The 22998-nt window shown below is 43.8% G+C and overlaps 1 protein-coding gene across 2 annotated transcripts in view; it reads left to right on the forward strand.

Moving 5' to 3' along the window:
* The window catches only part of PHF21B (PHD finger protein 21B), a 207360-nt gene that overhangs the window by 143542 nt on the left and 40820 nt on the right, over window positions 1-22998 (forward strand). For both annotated transcript variants that reach the window (XM_082257220.1, XM_082257219.1), the window contains exons 4-7: window positions 6444-6788; window positions 8625-8747; window positions 11449-11500; window positions 22385-22461. In XM_082257220.1, coding sequence (XP_082113346.1) covers window positions 6444-6788; window positions 8625-8747; window positions 11449-11500; window positions 22385-22461 — 597 coding nt within the window. The remainder of the gene's footprint in view (window positions 1-6443; window positions 6789-8624; window positions 8748-11448; window positions 11501-22384; window positions 22462-22998) is intronic.

Raw genomic sequence — 22998 nt, forward strand, 5'->3', positions numbered from 1 at the left:
CTGAACCTTCAGAACCCTGCTCTGGTTCCAACCATGAGGCTGGACTATCTGGGTCTGACTCTGGACTCTGCCTCAGCCAGAGTGTTTCTTCCTCTGGAAAAACTCCTGCAGGAGGCAATCCAGCTTCTGTTGTCCAGCAAATGGTCACCCCCTCTGGGCCTGCATGCGGAAGCTGGGCCTGATGGTGTCTACCTTTGAGGCGGTTCCGTTTGCACAGTTCCACACAAGATCTCTGCAAAGAGAGATCCTGGTGAAATGGGACAAGAATCCTCAGTCTCAAGACAATCTTATCCTGTTGAGCCGGGGTACGAGAGGGTCCCTGATCTGGTGGCTTCGTTCTCTGGCACTTCGACAGGGAAAATTCTTTCGCCCTCTGTACTGTATGGTTGTCACCACGGATGCCGGGTGGGGAGGTGTCCTCAGCACAGATTGTGCTCAGGGAGTCTGGACTCTCTTCCAGAGTCCAGACTGCTGATCAATGTACTGGAACTCAGAGCGCTCAGACTTTGTCTAGATCATTGGACAGTTCGCCTTCAAGGGTGTCCGGTGCGCATTCAATTAAACAATGCCACGGCCATGGCCTATGTCAATCTTCAAGGGAGCACAAGAAGTGCCCTGGCTGTTCAGGAGGTAGCCGGTATTGTAAGGTTGGCAGAACAATTAGTTCCAGCCCTTTCTGCTGTACACATTCTAAAGGTGGAAAATTGGCAAGCAGATTATCTCAGTTGACAGGCGTTGGACCAGGAGGAATGGTCGCTCCATCCGGAGGTGTTTATCAGCTGTGTCTCCGGTGGGGTACTCCAAGGTGGACCTGTTGGCCTCTCGTCTCAACAAGAAGGTACAGAAATGTGTGGCACAGTCTCGGGATCCTGTAACTGACGCCACAGATGCCTTAAAGGCTGCTTGGAGCCAGTATTGTCTGAACTGACGCATTTCCCCCTTTCAAACTTCTACCAAGACTCCTGCGCAAGATTGAGGCAGAAAGGATTCCAGTCATTCTAGTGGCTCCAGACTGGCCTCGTCGGTTTTAGTACGCCAATCTGGTACAGCTGGTCGCTGGTCCTCCTTGAAGACTTTCTCTCAGGAAAGATATGCTGTCCCAAGGGCCAATATTCCTTCCTGCTCTACATTCGCTGGCTTAACGGCTTGGCTGTTGAAAGCCAGGTGCTGAAGGATAGAGGTTTATCTGAATCTATGATTCCTACGCTGTTAAAGGCTAGAAAATCTACCGCTAGGAAGATCTACCATCGTACTTGGAAGATGTACATTGCGTGGTGTGAGTCTCTTTGGGTTCTCCCTCGCTCCTTCTAGGTGGCTCGGATATTGGCTTTCCTCCAACAGGGGGTTGAGCAGAGCCTGGCCTTGAGTACCATTAAGGGCCAGGTTTCGGCCTTAGTGGCTTTCTTTCAATGTCCAGTGGCCACATATTCCCTGGTGCGCACCTTTATCCAGAGAGTTCGACACTTGGCTCCTCCAGTGCGGTCTCCATTGTCGCAGTGGGACCTCAATTTGGTGCTGTCTGTTCTTTAGAAGCCTCTCTTCAAAAGTCTTTGGGAGGTTCCACTGCTTACGCTCTCCCAGAAGGTGGCCTTTTTGGTGGCTATTACTCCTGTGTGTATTGTGTCGGAGCTGGGGGCGTTGTCTTGTCATTCACCTTATCTGGTGGTTCACAGAGATAAGGTGGTTCTTTGCCCTTGTCCACCAATCCTTCCAAAGGTTGTGTCTGATTTTCATTTGAATGAAGACATTGTGTTGCCTTCCCTATGTCCCAGACCTAAACATCCTAAGGAAATTGCCTTGCATGCCTTGGATGTGGTTTAGGCAATCAGGGTGTACCTGGCGGCTACGGAGTCTTTCCGAAAGTCTGTCTCACTGTTTGTACTCACGAATGGACCTCGGAAAGGGTTGCCTGCTTTTGCTCCGACCATTTCCAGATGGATCAGACAGACCGTGATTCAGGCCTATTCCATTAGGGATAAGGTGTCTCCTTTTCCTTTTAGGGCACACTCTACTCAGGCGCTTAGTACCTCCTGGCCCTTCCATCATCAGGCTTCAGTGCTGCAGGTTTGCAAGGTGGCCACCTGGTCGTCTGTGCACACTTTCACAGAGCTTTATAAGGTGGATGTGTTGGCATCTGTGGATGCTTCCTTTGGCCACAAGGTATTGCAGGCTGCTGTTTAGAGGACCTGGTCCTCTTTGAGGGTGTATTGTTTTTTTCAGGTGAGCTCCAGTTATTTATGGTTGAGCTCTATGTTACCTGCTTGGCTACATTAACCCTTGGGAATTTTTTCTTGCTGTTCCCACCCCTCGTGTTTGACACTGCTTTGGGACGTCCCAACTGTCAAGAAGATAAGGAGCTGTGTCCGTCAATGAAAGAGAAAAATGGATTTTTGACTTACCATAAAATCCATGTCTCTGATGTTCAGTGACGGACACAGCACCCACCCTTCTGAGGAGTTGGTTTTCTTCTGACACTGCTTGTAACAAAACTGAATGCCTATAGCTGAGAGTGAGAGTATACCCCCGGGGACTACCCCATAGGAGTAGTCAAGCCTTTTTCCTGCCCAGTGTCCTATTCCTATAGGGGGCAGCATAACCCAACTGTCAAGAAGATAAGGAGATGTGTCCGTCAATGAACATCAGGGAAATGGATTTACGGTAAGTCAAAAATCCCATTTTATTTTTTTTTTATATCTATACAAAAATGTTTTGCCTTTCATTTCTTTTTTAAACCTAAACTTTAAAAATTTAGTTCACCTTTAATAAATTTTGCCAAAAATATCTGCATGTATTACAGCGTCTTCAGTACATTTATATGCAGTCCTTTACTTTGTAAAAGAATGCTTACTTTTCAAACTGCTTATTCCATTGCCTTTCCATCTTTGTCCTAGAGCTTTCAGGAAGCATATTGAAGAGTTTGAAATACTTTGTAAAGGTTTGCTGTATACATTGCTTTTCAGACTAGTGTTACAATCTAATGCCTGTATAAATTAGGCCTATCAAAGAGAGGCTTAAATGTTATGAAGATTATTTCAGGCTTGGTCTGTAAGGCAGTGAAATGTGTAAGTAGATAATAATCTCAACCAAATGGGGTCATTTTACTATCTGGCCAGTGAAAGATTTATTAGGAATGGGTTTATATGGGTTACTGAACTTTGCATTTAATTTGTCCTTCTTGCACTTTCTCATTACATAGGCCTGATGGTAGTTGAGGGGACACTAAAAGGTACATTCTTACTAAAGCAGCAAAACTGGATAGCATTTCAGAGACATACAGACCTTTCTAGAATCCATTAGGCTTAAAAAGCTTTAGAACCGTAAAAAAACAGATTTAGTTGTTAGGCGCTCTGATATTCGGGTTCATGCCATTTGTCTCATCCTTTGTTAAAAGAAATCTGTTGTCACAGCATACACTTTTAATTCTTATTTCGGACATTTACAATATAATCTTACTTAGAAAATGTTATTTCATATTGTGAGTTCTGCCTGTCTCCTGGTCATCTCTTTCCAAATCTTCCTGGATTCCCTGCATGCTTTGCATCTTCTCTGCTGTTAACTTTGAATTTCTAAGGACTACAACTCCTATGATACCCTGCTGCCTGCAAGCAGTGATTCCTGTACTGACTCCGTCTCCTGAGACTTCTCTTCTCAGCACCTCTGTAGTTCAGAAGGCAGGCTTTGAGAAATGTGTGACACAGCAATGCCTACTCACAGGACATAGTGAATGCATGTCACAGAATTCAAGGAAGTAAATGTGTGGCATCTTTACAAAGTAAGTTTACAAACTTCATGATCATTTACAAACTTCATGATAATTCAGAATAATAAGTGTAGGCTAGAAACAATTGAAATACAATGTGGAAAATCAATCTAAGTTTACATTTTGACAATAGCTACACCTTATTATAGATTTACCGATACTGAGAAACATTGAAACCAGGAATGTGTGGTATACAGAACCACTTCGTTTTAGGAATGTGACTTACTTGAACAGAGTAGACGTTGCACTTGAATAATCGTACTACGTAGATTTCGCTAGATTAGGGAATGGTTGGGCTTGCAATGGTTAAATATGTGCTAACTTTGGTGCTTTTGCTCCAGTATACTCTTCCTTCTACGTGATGCTGCAGGCTGTGCATGGTCTCTCTATGTCATCATGTAAAATGCAGGACTATTTGCCCTGCAGTGTATGCCGGGAGGTAAGCATGTAAACATAGGCCGGAGCCTGCTAGAGTGAGGAATAAGTTATTACAGCTTATTCAACACCCCTATTAAAAAGCATTTAACCCTTGGAGTGGGGAGGACTGCACTACAAGGGAATTTATAAAAAAAAAAAAGTGTTGTGTGTGTGTGTGCGCCTTTTGTGTGTGTGCGCCTTTTGTGTGTGCACGCCTGCAGTTGGGCTCTGATGCTCTTTTACTACTTGTTAAGATTGTGTAAATAGTTTAAAATCCTTAGTTTGGACACAGGTGCATTTTAAAAGGCAACTCCAGCCAAAGAGAAAATTATATAATTGAAGTCAAGTGTGTATACTTTCTTATCCATCCACATTTGCTATGTTATATGACTGCTAGGGGAGGTAACACTTTTGAGATTCTGAAATTCTGCAGTCTGTGATTAAATCTCACTATAAACAGATTTAGGGCAATTAAGCAAACTGAGCTGAACAATTAAATCAATGTATTAAGGAACTAAAGGGTGCTTTTATATATGCACCCTTCAATAGACAGCTTGCTACTGTGTAACTGTATCGCATAACACTAGCATGTCAAATTTCTCTTACCTAATGACATTTCTGTGAAATGAAACTGTAGCATTTGCGTGAGTTTGTTGTTTCTGCAGCTCATCAGTTCTGTTGTCACATTTTACGCTCTGGTTTTATTGAAGAAAGGCATTCGAGTTATTGACATGAAACACACATCCTGTGGGCATGGCTCTCCTAGGATTCGGACGATGGTACACAGAAAATCTTGTGCCTTTGCCTGCTTCATTAATTCACCAGCACGGCACTGCCTGGCCAGAAAATACACAGATTCTGTGACACCGTTCCGACAGACTTTTAAACCTTTCCAGTCCATCAGAGCTAGTGGATGCCGAGGCAAGCCTATAAAATGATAAACACTTCATTTTTCTGCATCACTGGCTGGATTCACATAAAGGTTTCACACAGGGCTCTGTTTAATACTTTCATAAAAAGATTACGACTGGTTAATACAATTGCGGAGAGGATAGTGATAGGTCAGTGTTACAGACTAGGTGTTGTTATGCTGGTACTGTTTATGGAGGTTTCCACATTTGGAAGATATTAAAGTATATCTCTAACTTTGGATAAGGTTACAAATGACTAATACCTGTTCTATTCAGGTATGGGTTCACACATATGCAATGCGGGAACCAGCGTGATTCCTGTGCTGGCTAGGTTTCTTTCTTGTCATTTGTCTACCATTGTGGAGAAGTTCCTTCCCTTATTGTCCTTTAGACAGAACAGGAAATGAGGGAAAATTCCCTCTTAGGTAGTTGTCATCAAAGTACGTGTCCCAATTGTAAGATTTCCCTTTGGTTTCTGTTCAGATGACAGCTGGGGGTGCACAGTGGCTTAGTGGTTAGCAATAGGGTCCTCAGTTTGAACTCCAACCAGGACACTACCTGCACAGGGTTTGCATGTTTTCCTTCTGTAGGTTTTCTCCCACCCACCAAAAACTTGCAAGCAATTGAAATATCTCTGTCTAAAGAACCTTAGTATGTTCTGTGTATGTATATGAGAATGAGACCCTAGATTGTAAATTCCTTGAGGGTAGGGACTAATGTGAGTGTGCACTATGAAAAGAGCTGCATAAATTGTATGTGCTATATAAATATAGGTAATAATGAAATAAACACAAAATGTTGTTTTCCCAACACTGTTAGCCCTGGTGACAGTTTTCAGATATAAAAGGTAAATTCTCCAGCAGTGAAAATGACAATACAAATCTTATATTGGATGAAAGGATGAGAGTGCCAAGCTATATAGATTTTTCCAGATATGGATTTTATGTGGTTATTATCAGGAGTTTACATCCATGGCATTTTGGGGATTGGCTGCCAAGCAACTTACTGAGCAAACACCACAGCATTTCAACTCATAAATAACTACTCGTCCAGATTCCACTCGCACAATAAATCTAAGTTCTGATGAAGGAGGATTTGTGCATAGTTTCTGAAACGTTATGGCTGTCAACTATTACAAAGACCCTGGTGGCAAAATGTAAAATCTGGACCCATCCCTATGCCTTGGTGCTCTTATTAATTATACATATTTGTATTTTTATTTTCCATACAGCCAGTAGGGCTGTAGTCTCCTTTTCATATTTTTACCTGTCAGTACTTATCTGCTTTGTAGAAAACAGCCCCTTTGATATCTTTTTTTTATCTTATTCTGTATGTTTCTCTTGTTTGTTTTGCAGGTTAGGCCAAAGACCCTGATTCCAGACAGTCTCCCCATCTCCCCGTGCAGAGACCAGCCTTTAAAGCAGCCCACTACATTTCAAAAGGCCACAGTGGTCAGCATCAAAAACCCCAGCCCAGCCCTTCCAACTGCCAACAATACCGTCAGCCACCTCCAGGCTTCCAATGGCAAATCGCAGAGCTCAACAGAACCCACCATCTCCTCCCCTCTAAGTAGCGGAGGAGTGGCCTACGCCATTATATCAACATCGTCCAGCAATGCAAACCCAATAAACACCAGCACTGTGTCTGTGGTTAATGATGGTATCAAAGTTCAGCCACTCCTTATTAGCGCTGACAGCAAGGTAGGTGAAGATAACCTGTTAGAACTGTTCGTAGAAAATGAAAAACTTTCACTACAGTGAACCCACACCAGTAACTCACTGTATTTGTGATCTGTACACTGTGGTTTCTATACTAAAGCAAGTTTCTTAGAGCAGCAGTGGTGATGCAAATCACGTCTATGGAGTACTATATACAGCTGAGCAATTGTGGATCGGACACCCGTGAGCTCTTTGATGTGAGACTGATGGGTAGTAGCACTAACATTTGTTTTACAAAACCACACCAGGCAGTTAGTGGTTTACATTTTTTTGGAGAAATTGAAAATATCCAAACCTGATAGGTCATCAGGAGTAGCCAACTGTTTAAAATCATTAAAATAAAATTTAAAAAAGAATTATAACATAAACAATACATTTCTATAGCCTTTCTTTCCTTGATTTTTAATAAATTGATTTTTTGATTAAAGAATACCTATCTGCAGGAACATCTACCTCTTTTCAGCTATTGCCTGTGAGCATTTTTCAAAAAATGTGTCTATAGTTTACTCTGTTCTTTTCCAATCTGAATGGCCTGGGCAGTGGGCAGGACAGGTCTGCCTTGCTGTGAATGACTATGATAGAAGTAGGAGTCACTGGAAATCAAATACACTTGCCCACTTCATCAGACGGTGCTGCTGGTAATGCAGTCAGCTGGGGTGCCTGACAGGGTAGGTAAGATCGACAATGACTCCTCCTGTCATTGCCCCATGTGGCAGGGCAGCCTGGTCCCACCCCCCACCCTGGCCATTTGGGTTCAAAAGAGCAATGCATTCCTGTGATCTAGAATAAAAGATATTTGAAAAAATAATGTACTCTGTTGACAGTGTGCAGTATGAAAACTTGTATTAATATAATTCTGCACATATTTTATTGTTTTATGTTTTGCACTTGTATGTCATTTTTCACAGGTATCTATTTAGAAAAGTAAGTTAGTTATAGAAAAAAAAATTACTTTTATGACTTTATAACAGGGGCCGCAGCTCATTAAAGTGGAACTATAGTTAAACTGTAAAAATGCTGTTTTCTATCTGGAAAAGTCAAGTCTAAATGCATCATATGTTTCTTCCACAGCCGTTAAACTTTGCAGCCAAATGCAGAGTCCCAAATTTCCTGAGATAGGATTACAACACTACCCTAAGTGTTGTGTAGCTTTGTTGCCCTTATGTGGGTTATCAAAATGATGTGATCACACAGCTGGAGGTGTGTCTGTCCGCATTAACCACTATTAATAGGCAAGTGTATCTTGTCAATCAGAAGCTAGCCACACATATAGTAGCTCAACCCTCATTGTTTGTCTCTTTCAGCCCTTTTTCCTGCCTGCATAGAGCCTTTCAGTTAGCATCAGAGGGCCCTCTGATTCCTCCTGTTTTGAATTGTACTGTAACTGTATTGTGTTCCCCCACACTATAAAGCGCTGTACAAACTGTTGGCGCTATATAAATCCTGTATAATAATAATAATAATCTCCCGTTGAAATTCCCCATAAGTTGCATACAGTTCAAGTGGCATGGGTTGTAGTCTTTCCACTTGCCTGCACACTAAACAGATGTGTTCTGGCTGAATAGACCCTCCTGTCTATAACGTAAGTTAACGTAATCATTTTGACAATTGTCTTTAGAAATTGAATAGGGAAACAGAGTGAACCAGTCACCACTGTTGGTCTTTTACAAGAATGTTAATGGTCAGCCTTTTAGTTACTATACTACTGCAGACTTATGAAATATTTATGTTTTCCACTACCTTAGCTTTACTTGACCAGTAAGGACCCGATTGCAAGTCACTTCACTTTTGTTAAATAGACAGCATATTTGCTTATAGGTGATCATCATACAACCTCAAGTTCAGAGCCAACCAGAATTCAAGACAGAAAGCAAGAAGCCTTGTGTAGAACTGCCTCAGGGACCCCCAGCTACCAAAAAGAAAAAGGAGGAAAATCCTGAGGTATAAAAGATTTTTATCACATACAGTTTTTTTACAGCAAAAAATTTCTTAAAGGAGAAGTGTGTGAATGTAAAAGAAAAAACATCTATACTCCCCTCCATGCTGCAGTATCAGTCTGTTGCTGCAGCTGTCCCCGCCAGTTTTAAGCCCAAGATCTGAGTGATTACATGACCGATGATTGCTCAGTTCTCGGTCATATCTGAGGTGACAGTCCTCTCTGCTTTGCCTCTCCAGTGGTCACTAGGAAGGGGGTGGGAGCAGCTGGCTCAGGCTCACAGCCATGCGCTGAGAGGCTGAGCCAGCTGCTGATCAGGTATCTGGGTAAAGCTTCACAATTAATCATTAAAAAAGTCACGATTTTGATTCCCTCCCCCCCCCTCGATCTTAAAACGACATGCCCTCAAATCTTACAGAGCTGTTCTCTGCTCACTCACAGCTGTAAAAAAAAAAAGACCCTCCAGATGTTTATCAATATTATTAAGGCTGCTAGATAACTATAAACATGTTTTACATTGTATCAGTTTGTTCTTTTAGATCAAAGGAATAAACTTCTGTCTGTAAGTGAGGGCAGTTTAACCTCTTAAAGACTAAGCCTTTTTCTGACACTTGTTGCTTACAAGTTGAAATCAGTATTTTTTGCTAGAAAATTTCTTAGAACCTCTAAACATTATTTTTTAGCAGAGACCCTAGAGAATAAAATTGCAATTGTTGCAATCTTTTATGTCATACTGTATTTGCGCAGAAGTTTTTCAAACGCAGTTTTTTGGGAAAAAATACACTTTAATGAATTTAAATAAAACTAAACAGTAAAGTTAGCCCAATTTTTTGTATAATGTAAAACATGATGTTACACCAAGAATCATGAGAGGATCGTGATCTCTATTCCAAGCATTTTATCCAGAATCGTGCAGCTCTATATCTGGGTGAATCCCAACAATATGCTTGGTACCCCTTTAGAGCTTGGAGCAGCTCTGTGACGGCAGCCAGACTGATTCATAAAAACGAAGTACACTTCTGTGACCCAGAAGAGAAGTATGACCAAAACTGTTTTGGAAATGTCTCTCTTATAACTGTAAAAAAGTAAATACTTAATGCCCCTTTAATTATAGGCTTGTCACAAACCTAGGTATTTACAATATAAAGTTGTATTCAAATCACAACTTTTTCAGTAGTTTACCATTGCTTCCTTTCACCTCCCAAACCTGCAAATTAGTCATTTAACAGGATGGGGCAGAATTTCATTCACTAGGCTTGCGAGTTATAGTGGTGAGGTCACACTTGACTTTTTCAGTAGCACTACTGATACAGATACAAATACATATATCTCTTGATCTTCTGATTTTTTTTTTACTGAATCTCCATTTATGCATTTTTCTACTATTTGCAAAGTCTGAATTGTCCAGGTTTGTAACAAATTTACCTAAAAAACAAGTATATATAAAATTATTTTATCAAAATGTATCCTTCAGATTAACCTATATAAAGAGAGACTGTCACTTTGCCCATTCATTTGGCCAGAGAATTGAATGGACTTCTGGGTATGGAGAAGTGTGACCTCCCCATGTGACGGCACTCAGGTTTGAGCAGCCAGTTGTCAGGTCTTAATAATGTTACATAGGGGTTGATTTACTAAAATTGTAGAGTGCAAACTCTGGTCCAGCTTTCCAAAAAAGACCAATCAGCTTCCAGGTTTTATTGTCAAAGCTTAATTGAACAAGCTGAAGTTAGAAGCTGATTGGTTAACACCTGGGTAAACTCTTATGTCATCCAACACAAAAGCTTAACCAGGGTGGTATGGATCGATTAGTATACTTTCCTGGGAGATAGACCTTAAGAAGGCACTGTCAATTTTCCCTAACTAGGCAAAGTGACAATATATCTTAGGCCTCATTCACACTGGACATTTTTACAGCTGTTGTTTTTGGTGTCAGACATTTTTTTTCTACAGCCAGTAAACTCCCTGGCATGTTATCCTATGTGTCCATGCACACACAGGCTGTTATCAGCAGTTTTTGGCAGGGGTGTTTTCTGGCTGGAAAATAAACCCTCAGAACTACTGGGTTTTAAGAGGCCTTTTTTCAGCTGTAAAAATGATCTAACTCTGATAAAAGCTTAGAAAGGCTGAAAAATGCAGAAAAAAGCAGCTATTCTGCATTTATCATTGTTTTTGAGCCATAGGCTTTTGTGGGAATATATTTTTGCTAAAAAAAAAAAAAAGTTCAAAACAGCCTTCTACAGCTTCAGCTTTCTGCTGACGTTTTGATAACGTCCAGTGTGCATGAGGCCTTTGGGCTCGTTTCACACTGAGGGCGGCTTCAGCGGGGCTTGCAAACAACTTCTTTAATAAAAGTCAGTGCAAGTCGCCCCCAAAGTAGTGCAGGAACCTTTTTCTAAGTCGGAGTGACTTGAGTTGCTCCGATTAGAATGGTTCCATTGCACTGAATGGAGTGCGACTTGTCAGGCGGCTGAGTCGTCTGACAAGTTGCCACAGTTTCAATCCAGGCTAACAGTCTAATAAAGTTTACATTTTTGCATTAAATTTGTCCACATTTCAAAAAAGCATATTGTATATTGTTAGTTTCAGTTGGTTGTGTATCTAAATGTGACCCCATTTCTTATCTTCTCTACAAAAATCTGTAATGTTACAGCAATCAAGGTTGTTTATCTCATCATTAGTTTTTTTTTTTTTTCTTGTACCTAGAAAATTGCCTTCATGGTAGCATTAGGTCTAGTTACAACAGAACACTTGGAAGGTAAGTTAAACTAAATCTAATGTAAATTATATTACATATTAAAATGTTTAAAGTTATCTCTAATTATGTTCTATGGATCCAAAAGGAATCTGAATCCTTCTGCTGCATTTTCCATAATACAGATAAAATAAAAAAATCCAAGAGGTTTATGTGAAATTACAGACACGGGTATACAGATATGGGAGCTGATATACAAGATATCTGTCCACTGTAATCTCTACGAGATATAGGAATTCAGTTAGCAATTAGGTGAATATCAGACATCCAAAACTAACCTAACTAACCTAACTTTTTAAAGTAGTACTGGTAAAAAAATTGCCAAAATAATAAAATTACACACTTTACATGCTGCATATCCTAAAAGTTCTTTGGAATCCTCAATATTATTTATCACAACATTGCAGCTAGTCATATCTTGGCTGTCATCTTTCTATTGCATATATTGCATATTTCTAATGCAATATATAGATAAGTGGTGAGTAACTGCTATAATTTACCTTCATCTTGAAAGATCTTAGTTATTGCATGGAATCTTAGTAAAAGTTTCTTACAGCTATCAAGTCGCTGCCATAGCTAAATTAGCAAACTGCTAAATAAACTTGTTTAGCAGATATTTTTACAGCCACTGGGTTCTAAGTGTCCCTTTTACAATTGTAAAAAAAAAAAATCCAAGACCCGAGACTCAGACATTTGATCATTGGTATTTATTTGATGGGTTGATGGAGGTACCAGATAACTGCATAAAAATCTGCAGAGAAATCCAAAGCGTTTACGGAAAACTTTCTAAAACTGGTCAATAGAGCTGCATGATTAATCGTTAAAAAAACGCGATCTCGATTCACCCCCCCTCACGATCTTAAAACAGCGTGTCCTCAATTCTTACAGAGCTGTGTTCTTTGCTCACTCACAGCTGTCAAAAAAAAAAAACAATCAACATTGTTAAGGCTGCTAGATAACTATAAACATAATGTTTAAAATGTATAATTTCATTCTTTAAGATCAAAAGAATGAACTTCCATCTGTAAGTGAGGGCAGTTTAAGCTCTTAAAGACTAAGCCTTTTTCTGACATTTGTTGCTTACAAGTTGAAATATATATATATATATACTGTATATATAGATTTTTTTTTAGCAGAGACCCTAGAGAATAAAATGGCAATCGTTGCAATCTTTTATGTCACACTGTATTTGCGCCAAAGTCTTTCAAACACAGTTTTTTGGGAAAAAATACACTTTAATGAATTAAAAAAAAAAAAAACGAAACAGTAAATTTAGCCCAATTTTTTTGTATAATGTAAAAGATGATGTTACGCCGAGAATCGTGAGAAAATCGTGATCTTTATTCTAAGCAAAAAAAAATGGTGATTCTGTCTTTATCCAGAATCGTGCAACTCTACTGGTCAATAAGCAAAGCATGTGAGCTGTAATTTTTTTTAGTTCTTCTTTCACTAGTAATTCTCCTTGGTCCTGCACCCCCCACCCTTGCTGCCGTAATCTTCCGGTGCAATCAGGGGGTTAATACAACTAAAGGGCTGTTAGGAGCTCTTACCCAGAGACCTTGATTATGCCTGCCCTTTTCTGTCAGAGCCACCATTCACAGAAACTGTATTATAGCTTCAGGGAATGATGCAGGATCTCTGATTGGAGGGGGTGGGGCTATCAATCATCCGCCCCCGCCCCCATTCAACTTGTTTATCTACAACACATGGAGGAACTGACAGCTAGGCTTCTTAATAAACGTAGTCATTATTTATCTACCCGGAGCATTTTGGATCGCTAACTTATGAAAATGACTGTGAAGGCTCCTACTTACAATGCTTTGTATGGATGCGTACAAAAATATGCAGTGTAGGAATCTGTACACAGCATTTTTCACTGTGCAAATGAGCCCTTGCATTTAGTTATTATCTCAATCTTCTAAAATGTTCTTTTCCATTTCGTTCATTGACGGACACATCTCCATATCTTCTTTGACCCTTGGGTTATGCTGCTTTCCATGGGAGTAGGACTAGGTGGAAACAAAACTTGACTACGCCCCAAGGGCAGTCCTAGGGGGTATACTTCCCACTTCCTGCTTTAGGACTTCAGTTTTTTTTCTGCCTAGTCAGGAGTAAGGACCTGGTTCCCTGCTGGGATCTGCGGTCCTGACGTTTTATCCTTTTTAAACAAAATGTTTTCTTATTTTATTATTTTCTGTTCCTGTGAGAACTACAATCAGCTGCCTGACTGGGTGACACACTGGATATCCTAGATCCTTATGGTCTTCCCAGTCTGGCCAGCGAGCGTGACCCAACTATTAGCTCCGCGCTAGGTTGGCTGCGACATAACCCCACTGGACGGGGCTGGCCCAGCGAGCAAAACACCTCGGTCACCTGGTCACGATAATAGTCACAGCCAGAGTCGCAGCGTACCTCTGGCCTGCAGCACCCCCATTCCAAGATGGCATGATGGACTGTCAGGAGTGGTGCCCACTTTCCTCTGGGAACAAAAATGGGGTGGACTGCCCTTCCTCAGGTTGATAGGCCCCTTCTATGCCCTTCCTTCCCTCATGGTTCCCCCCCCCTCACTAGCGTGGTTCCCCTGTACTCGTCGCCCTCACCTACACCAGTCTGCCGATCAGTGTCCTGGAGACTTGGGCGATCAGGCTTTGCCTGTCCCTATGGACAGATCGTCTGCAGGGGTGTCCGGTAAGAATTCAGCCATACAATGCCACGGCTGGGGCATATATCAATCATCAAGGGGGCACCAAGGGTGCCCTAGTGGCCAGAGAAGTAGCCGGCATTCTAAGGTGGGCAGAGCGATATGTTCCAGCCCTCTGTGCTGTGCACATTCCAGGGGTGGAAAATTGTCAGGCAGACTACCTCAGTCGACAGGCCCTGAGTCTGGGCAAATGGTCTCTTCACCCAAAAGTGTTTTAACAGCTGTGTCTCCAGTGGTGGACTCCGGAGACCTGTTGGCCTCTCGTCTAAACTGGAAGGTTCAGAGGTTTGTGGCAAGATCTCAGGATTCTTTGGCCGAGGCCGCTGGCGCTCTGGTGGCTATTGGTGGCTATTACTTCTGCACGCAGGGTGTCAGATCTAGCTGCGTTGTCCTGTCGGTCACCTTACCTAGTGGTTCACAGGGACAAAGTGGTGCTACGCCCCTGTCAGTTGTTCCTTCCTAAGGTCGTCTCGGGTTTTCACTTGAATGAAGACATTGTTTTGCCTTCCTTGTGCCCTAAGCCAGCACATCCTAAAGAAATTGCTTTGCATTCCCTGGATGTGGTTGCAATTAGGGTGTCCCTGGCTGCGACTGAGTTGATTATAAAATCGGATTCTTTGTTGGTCCTTACAGATGGATCTCGTAAGGGGCAGGCCGCATCTGCTGCAACCATTTCCAGAGGGATCAGGCAGACGGGGGTGCAGGCCTATTCCATTAAGGGTCAAGGCGCATTCTACAAAGGTGCTTAGTGCCTCCTGGGCCTTCCGTCATCAGGCGTCCGTGGCTCAGCTGTGCAAGGCGGCCACATGGTCATCTGTGCATACATTCACCAAGTTTTACCAGGTGGATGTACACGCATCTGCGGATGCTGCGTCTGGCCGCAAAGTTTTGCAGGCTGCTGTTGCGAAGGCTCCTGCCTCTTGAGGATGTATTATTTCTGGTTGATGAGCTCCAGTTGTTCCTGGTTGAGCTCCTGGTTTACCTGGTTGGCTTTGGGAATTATGTGCATTGCTGTGTTTTCTTCCACCCCTCATGTTAACAGTTATTTGGGACATCCCAAGGGTCAAAGAAGATATGGAGCTGTGTACGTCAATGAACGAAAGAGAAAACTGGATTCTTGTCTTACCGTAAAATCCTTTTCTCTGATGTTCATTGACGGACACAACACCCACCCCTCTGTTGAGTTGGGTTATGTATTCTTCTGACACTACTATAGCAGGAAGTTGGAAGTATACCCCCTAGGACTGCCCTAGGGGCATAGTCAAGTTTTGTCCTACTCCTATGGAGAGCATCATATCCCAAGGGTCAAAGAAGATATGGAGCTGTGTCCATCATTGAACATCAGAGAAAAGGATTTTACGTAAGACAAAAATCCAGTTATTGTCATTCTCTGCAAAGTCGCACTCGAACTTGGAGTGGGAGGGGCAGCACTAGGAGCTAAGCAAGGTGTGCTGCAGTTCACATGTGCTGATAAGGAACATGCAGGCACTGCTCATACTTAGGCACTGTGTTGTCCATAAATCTAAGGCTTTATCTTAGTAGACCTTTCATTACTTGTCAGTGTCAGGTACATTAGCGTGCAGCATTTACCTGTAATATTTTCTGATAGCGCACATACTGTATGCTGCAGAAAACTAAAGTGACTACATATTGTATATGATTCTCAGGGGAGCAGTTAATGAAGAAGCTTCCCACTAACACTGCCTAACATTACTCTTTAGAAAACATTAAAAACAACAAGAATGTGCTAATCTGCTCAGATAGAATTAACTCAAGGCTATGCTTGTAATGACAGCTGCAAACTGACATCTGCTTTCAAATACTCTGATAGATTCTCCAGTATTTCCGCTGATAGCTCTTAGCCTCTATGTTCTTCCGCTAATACATGGCCACTTATGCAGACCGCACAAGTCTTCAGTACAAAGTAACCAGCTCTTTCGTTCCAGGGTCTAATAATTCTAGGCTTCTCTCTGCCCGCTTCATTTAATCAGCATAATGTATATGCATATGTCACAGCATTTTGGCAGTCGTTACATGTTTGATGCATCTGCTAATTTAGGACTTTTTGCTGATCATTCATCTTTTTAATTTTTGCAATACAGTGACAGACATTCAAATTCCTTTTTCTCTTTGGTTCATTGACGGACACAGCTCCATATCTTCTTGACCCTTGGGTTTATGCTGCCCCCTACAGGAGTAGGACACTAAACAGAAAATAGTTTGACTATGCCTATAGGGCAATCCCAGGGGGTATACTCCCACTTCCTGCTATAGGTCTTCAGTTTTTTTCTGCCTAGTCAGGAGTAAGGACCTAGTTCCTTGCTGGGATCCTTTTTAAACTGAATTCTTTCTTCTTTTATTATTTTCTGTGCAATCAACTGCAGGACTGGACGACAGACTGGATATTCTAGATCCTTATGGTCTTTCCAGTCTGGCCAGCGAGCACGACCCGACCTTAGCTCTGCGCTAGGGTGGCAACGACATAGCCCCACTAGATGAAGGCTGGCCGGTGAGTTAAACGTAAGCCCTGGTTATGACGTGAGTCGCAGTGTGCCTTTGGCCTGCAGCAGACCCATTCCAAGTGGTCTGCCTGGAGCGGTGCCTGCCAGGTCCCAAGGTGTGGGGAGTAGTTTCCCCCCTCCCTTCTGGTGGGTTTTCGGGATGGACATGGGCCCATCCCTGGGTTAGTTGAACCCCTGAGCGTCCTTCATTTCCACATCGGGGTCGCTCTGTGGACCACGTCTCATTCACCCATGCCTAGCTCCCCCCCCCCCCGCCCCGAGGTGGTCATGCCTGTTTTTTATGTTTGGGGGAGTGCTGGGGGACAGGGGGAGGGGGGCGCGCCGCCAGCTGCTCAAAACACTGGTTTTGGGGGGGATGATCCTGGTGGGGGCCCTTACTGGAGCCTCACTTTGCTGTCCAAATGTACCTGGGGGTCCTCTGGAGGACCCGGGAGTCACGTTGGCACCATGTGTAGCCGCCTTTTTGCCGTGGATGGTTGCTGTATATATCAGCGGTCATGTTTGTGTAGTCCGGTGGCCATTTTCTTGTAGTTTCCCAATCCCATTGCTATCAACGGCGGCCATGTTTTTGAAGCCTATGGAGCGTTGGGCCTCTAGTGTCAGTTCCTGAACTTTTTTTTTTTCCTCTCTGATTGCCACACGGCGTGCAGCCTGGCACTCTGTTTTGGTGCCTAAGTAGGGTGTGGTGAGTCTCTGTGGGTGCTAAACTCTTTCTGCTATAGCGGTAACTGGTGCACTGGGACTTGTGGTGCCGCTGGTGCAGCGGTGGAGGGTACCTTACAGCAATTTTCAAAATTTTGGTGGCGGTCCCCAGGTTAACCCATGGAGTCCCTGGAGCATGTGTCACCACCTGACCCTCTCTCAGAGACTGCGGGGCCCTCTGGGTCCCAGTCCGCTTTATCAGCTATGACGGCGGTCCTGCAGTCACTTGTGTTCAAGGTAGAAATGGCCCCCCAAAATAGGACGAGCAAAAAGCGTCATCAGCCTTCGCCTGCATCCTTTCAGATTCTGAAGTTGATTTGGCCACCGCAGACGCGAATCACCCTACTGGATCTGCGTCCACGCACCCAGAGTGCTCTGATAGTGAGGATGAATCCTCTTCCACTACAGCCGCGCATGAAAAGGCGCTAGTGGATGCATTGATTGTATCAGTGCGTGAAACTTTAACATTGCAGGACACAGCTACTGCTGCATCGGCTGCACAGGTGCAATTTGGTTCCCTGCAGAGCCTCTAAGGCGGCAAAGGTATTCCCCTTTCCCGCCTATTTCGACAGCATTGTCACGAGTCAGTGGGGTTCCCCAAAGCGCACTGTTGGGGTACCTAACCGTTTCGCTAGAAGGTATCCTTTTGAGGAGTCCCTGTTAAAGAAACTGACAGTAGCACCTGTGGTGGATTCTCAGGTTTCCAGGTTGAATAAAGCCACCCTTCTCCCTGTGGAGGACTCTCCGTCCTTTAAGGACCCTTTTGACAAGAGAGCTGAATCTCTGGTCCGATACCTTTTTACCATGGCCAGGTCCATTCTGCGGCCAGTTTTTGCCATAGCCTTGGTTTACCAGACCTTAACAGAATGAGCTAAGCTCCTGCTCCAGGATTTTGAAGGGGGACAGCCTCCTCCTGACCTGGCGGAGCTGGCAGACCAATTGGTCCAGGGGTGGCAGTATATCGGTCATGCCTCTCTGGATGTAGCCCCCTTAGCTTGCAGGGTGTCCGTGACAGTGGTGACTCTTCACCGCATGATATGGCTGAAATACTGGTCTGTGGACCAGGCTTCCAAGAAGGTGCTGACTGATCTCCCCTTTGTAGGAGACCGCCCGTTCGGAGCTTCCGTGGAGGAGATCATTAAGGGTCTTACAGAAGGTAAGAGTACTCTGCTTTCGCAGACTACCAGGAGCAAAGAGTCTTGTCGCAAACATGGCCCTTTCTTCTCGGCCCATAGGCAGTCATTTCATCCATCGGGATCTAAGGACCAGGGTTCAAAATCCACCCATAACCCCCGCAGAGGGTTCCAAGAGGCCATGGCCTGGTAGGCCGAGAGCGGGTTCCTTCAGGACCACAGACAAGCCCACTTCTGCCTGAAGGGGCGCCCTCACCCGTATCTGGTGTAGGGAGAAGTCCGTGGACCCCCTTGATTCAAGACAAATAGGTATACGAGTTGATTCATTCAGGTTACAAGATCGAGTTTCGGTCCTTGCCTCCGGCAAGGTTCTTCCCTTCCAACCTGCGCTTGTCCCCAGGTTGCCTATGAGGTCTTCTTGGGGCAGTACAGAATCTGCTCTCATTTGCAGGGTCGTGGCATCAAGGGGATTTTCTGGCCTCTATCTACACTCTACACTTACCTTCATATCCAAATATATGTCAGGCATCAGCGTTTTCTTCGCTTTGCCGTGGATGAGGAACAGTACCAATTTGTGGTGTTGTGTGGTGACAACCTGCGCTTGTCCCCAGGTTGCCTACGAGGTCTTCTTGGGGCAGTATAGAATCTGCTCTCATTTGCAGGGTAGTGGCATCAAGGGGATTTTCTGGCCTCTATCTACACTCTACACTTACCTTCATATCCAAATATATGTCGGGCATCAGCGTTTTCTTCGCTTTGCCGTGGATGAGGAACAGTACCAATTTGTGGTGTTACCCTTTGGTCTTGCCTTGGCTCCTCGAGTATTTTGGCCCCGGTGTTAGCGCTGCTATGGCAGAAGGGGATTGCGGTACTGGAGTACCTGGATGATCTCCTTCTCCTTCTGCTCGTCTCCAAATGCCTTAAAAGACAATCTGGACATTTTGGTGCGAACTTTGCATGAGTTCGGATGGAAACTGAGTTTCCAAAAATCTGCTCTGGTCCAGCCCACCAAACTGGACTACCTGGTCTTGGATTCGGCCTCAGCCCGGGTGTTTCTTCTGAAGGGAAAACTCCAGAGGTTGCAGGATATGATTCATCCCCTATTGTCCAACCTGCAGTCATCTCTCAGGACTTGGATGCAAGTGCTGGGCCTAATGGTCTCCACCTTTGCTCAGTTCCATACCAGATCTCTGCAAAAGGAGATTCTTGCCAAATGGAACAAGAATCCTCTATCTCTAGTCAATCTGATCCTGTTGAGCCGGGGTACGAGAGGGTCCCTGATCCGCTCTCTGGCTCTTGGACAGGGAAAATCCTTTCTTCCCCTGTACTGGACGGTGGTCACCACGGATGCCAGCCTATCTGGGTGGGGAGGTGTCCTGGGCATGGATTGTGCTTAGGGGGTTTGGACTCGGAAGGAGTCCAGCCTGCCGATCAGTATCCTGAAAATTCGAGCGATCAGGCTTTGCCTGACCCAATATATGGATCGTCTGCAGGGGCGCCCGGTAAGGATTCAATTGGACAATGCCACGGCCATGGCATATGTCAATCATCAAGGAGGCACATAAAAGTGTCCTAGCGGCCCAGAAAGTAGCCAGCATTCTAAGGTGGGCAGAACACTTTGTTCCAGCCATCTTTGCTGTGCATATTCCAGGGGTGAAAAATTGGCAGGCGGACTACCTCAGTCGGTAGACGTTTGATCAGGGAGAATGTGGACCTGTTGGCCTCTTTTCTAAACAGGAAAGTGCAGAGGTTCGTAGCAAGGTCTCGGGATCCTCTGGCCGACCCCACAGATGCTCTGGTTTGCCCTTGGGGCCAGTATCGTCTGATACATGCTTTTCCTCCGATAACTCTTCTGCCGAGCCTCCTGCAAAGAATTGATGCAGAAGGGATTTCAGTCATCCTAGTGGCCCCGGACTGGCCCCGCAGGTCTTGGAACGCAGACCTGGTATGGCTGGTCGCCGATGTGCCTTGGAGACTCCCTCTTAGGGAAGATCTTTTAGCTCAAGGGCCAATATTCCATCCTGCTTTACAGTTACTGGCTTTAACGGTTTGGCTATTGAAAGCCAGGTGCCGAAGGATAGAGGGGTGTCTGAATCAGTGATTCCTACGCTGTTAAAATCCAGAAAATCTACTTCTAGGAAGATTTATTATCGAGTCTGGAGGGCGTACATTGCTTGATGTGAGTCTCGGGGTTTCCCCTCGCTCCTTTTCAGTGTCTCATGTCTTGATGTCATGTTTTTCCAAAGAAGTGTAGATCAGCGTTTGACCTTGGGTACCATCAAAGGCCAGATTTAGGCCCTTTTCTTTCAGTGCTCTTTGGCCATGAATTCCTTGGTTCACACCTTTGTTCAGGGGGTCCGCCACCTGGCTTCTGTGGTGAGGTCTTTGTTACTTCCGTGGGACCTCAATTTGGTGCTGTCGGTTTTTCAGAAACTGCCTTTTGAAAATATTTGTGACCTTCTATGCTTACTTTGTCACAGGAAGTATCTTTCTTGGTGGCTATTACTTCTGCACGCATGGTGACGGAGTTGGCTGCGTTGTCTTGTCGTTCACCTTACCTGGTGGTTCACAGAGACAAAGTGGTGCTTCGTCCCTGCCAGTCGATCCTTCCTAAAGTCAAATCTGGTTTCCATTTAAATGAAGACATTGTGTTGCCTTCCTTGTGTCCTAAGCCTAAGCACCCAAAAAAGATTGCCTTGTATTCTTTGGATGTAATTCGGGCAATCAGTGTACCTGGCGGTGACCGAGTCGTTCCGGAAATCGGATTCCCTATTGGTCCTTACAGATGGACTCCGTAAGGGGTTGGCCACGTCTGCTGCGATCATTTCCAGATGGATCAGGCAGACGGTGGTGCAGGCCTACTCCATTTAGGGTCAGGATCCGCCTTTCCCTGTTAAGGCGTATTCTACGAGGGCGCTTAGTAAAATCCTGTTTTCTGATGTTCATTGATGGACACAGCACCCACCCCTCTATTGAGTCGGGTTATATGTTCTTCTGACACTGCTTGTTACAAAGCTGAAGATCTATAGCAGGAAGTGGGAGTATACCCCCTAGGACTGCCATATAAGCGTAGTCAAACTTTTTTCCACCTAGTGTCCTACTCCTGTAGGGGCAGCATAAACCCAAGGGTCAAGAAGATATGGAGCTGTGTCCGTCAATGAGCATCAGGGAAAATGATTTTAAGGTAAGACAAAAATCCAGGTTTTTTTTGATCATACACTCTAAAGCCTCAACTTTGCTTGTCTGTTTTTGTATAGTACATGTATATTCATCAGAGAAAAATAAGAAGCCAGCAGTTGACTGAGCCAACCAGACTCTTCCCAAAATATCACATTTAAGGGGATTGATGCTGTAGACCCCATATACACTGGTAATTTAGCCCCAGTGCAGGGAGCTCTGACATTTAGCTGTGGACGGAGGGCACAGGTGTCCCATCCAGACCCGCTGCTGGCAGTCAAACTCTGTGAGAGGCTAATATTTCTTACGGCTGACCTGGGCATCTAGCTGCCTGAATGTTTAAGGCAGTTTGCACCCAGGGAGAAATGCTCAGATCACAAGAATTCTGCATTCTGGGCATTTGTCTTTGGATGCATACTGCCCTAAACGTAAGTGCAGTGTCCAGCCACAGCAGCTGTCAACCTCTCACTTTTTTTTATAAGAATAATCTTTTACTGAAAGCTTACTGATTATTTGTCTCATCCAGTAAGCTTTTTGCACTACTTCACTTTTCCCCCTCACCATCATATTTATCACCAACATTTGTAACATGCATCACTACTCTTGGCTTCCTATGGTAAACCCTAATGTAAATTTGTTTCAACGGTTACAGAGATCCAAAGCAAACGTCATGAGAGGAAAAGGAGAAGCACAGCCAACCCGGCCTACAGCGGCCTTTTAGAACCAGAGGTATGACAGAAAAGTTTATACATCTTTTCTAGTGTGCATTAATGTAACTTTGCCTTTGTCAGATTTGGGATAGTAAGGCTTGGAAATAACTTGTTTCCTTGTGCTTGTACAGTCATTTGAAGTTAACATTTTTCTTTATACAAACAGTACCCTTTCAGCTGGACACAACCTTCCATGGTTTCCCTTTGAGTGCAAGTGAAGGGCTTCCCATTGGTATAGTAGTTAGTTTGCTCAGAACAATGAGGGAAGATGACAGTAACCTCTTTAAAGAAAAACACCAACCAAAATGTTTTTTGTAGTTTCCGATTTATATCTTACACCTTTGGTGTTCCTTTTGTGCATTCAAAATATAGTCGTATTTTATAATATTATAGTCTTATACAGTATAGTCTATAAGTGTAAATTAATGTAAGACACACTTACACTTATAGTGTAGCTTAACTTGTCCCTAGCCCCTCTTTCCAGCCATAGGATTGTATGGAGAGTACACAGTGCAGCGCATGTACAGGTCTGGCTCAGAAAATTTTGACAAAACAC

The sequence above is a fragment of the Pelophylax lessonae genome (genome assembly GCF_965119305.1).
Source record: "Pelophylax lessonae genome assembly, chromosome: 4".
Lineage (NCBI taxonomy): Eukaryota > Metazoa > Chordata > Amphibia > Anura > Ranidae > Pelophylax > Pelophylax lessonae.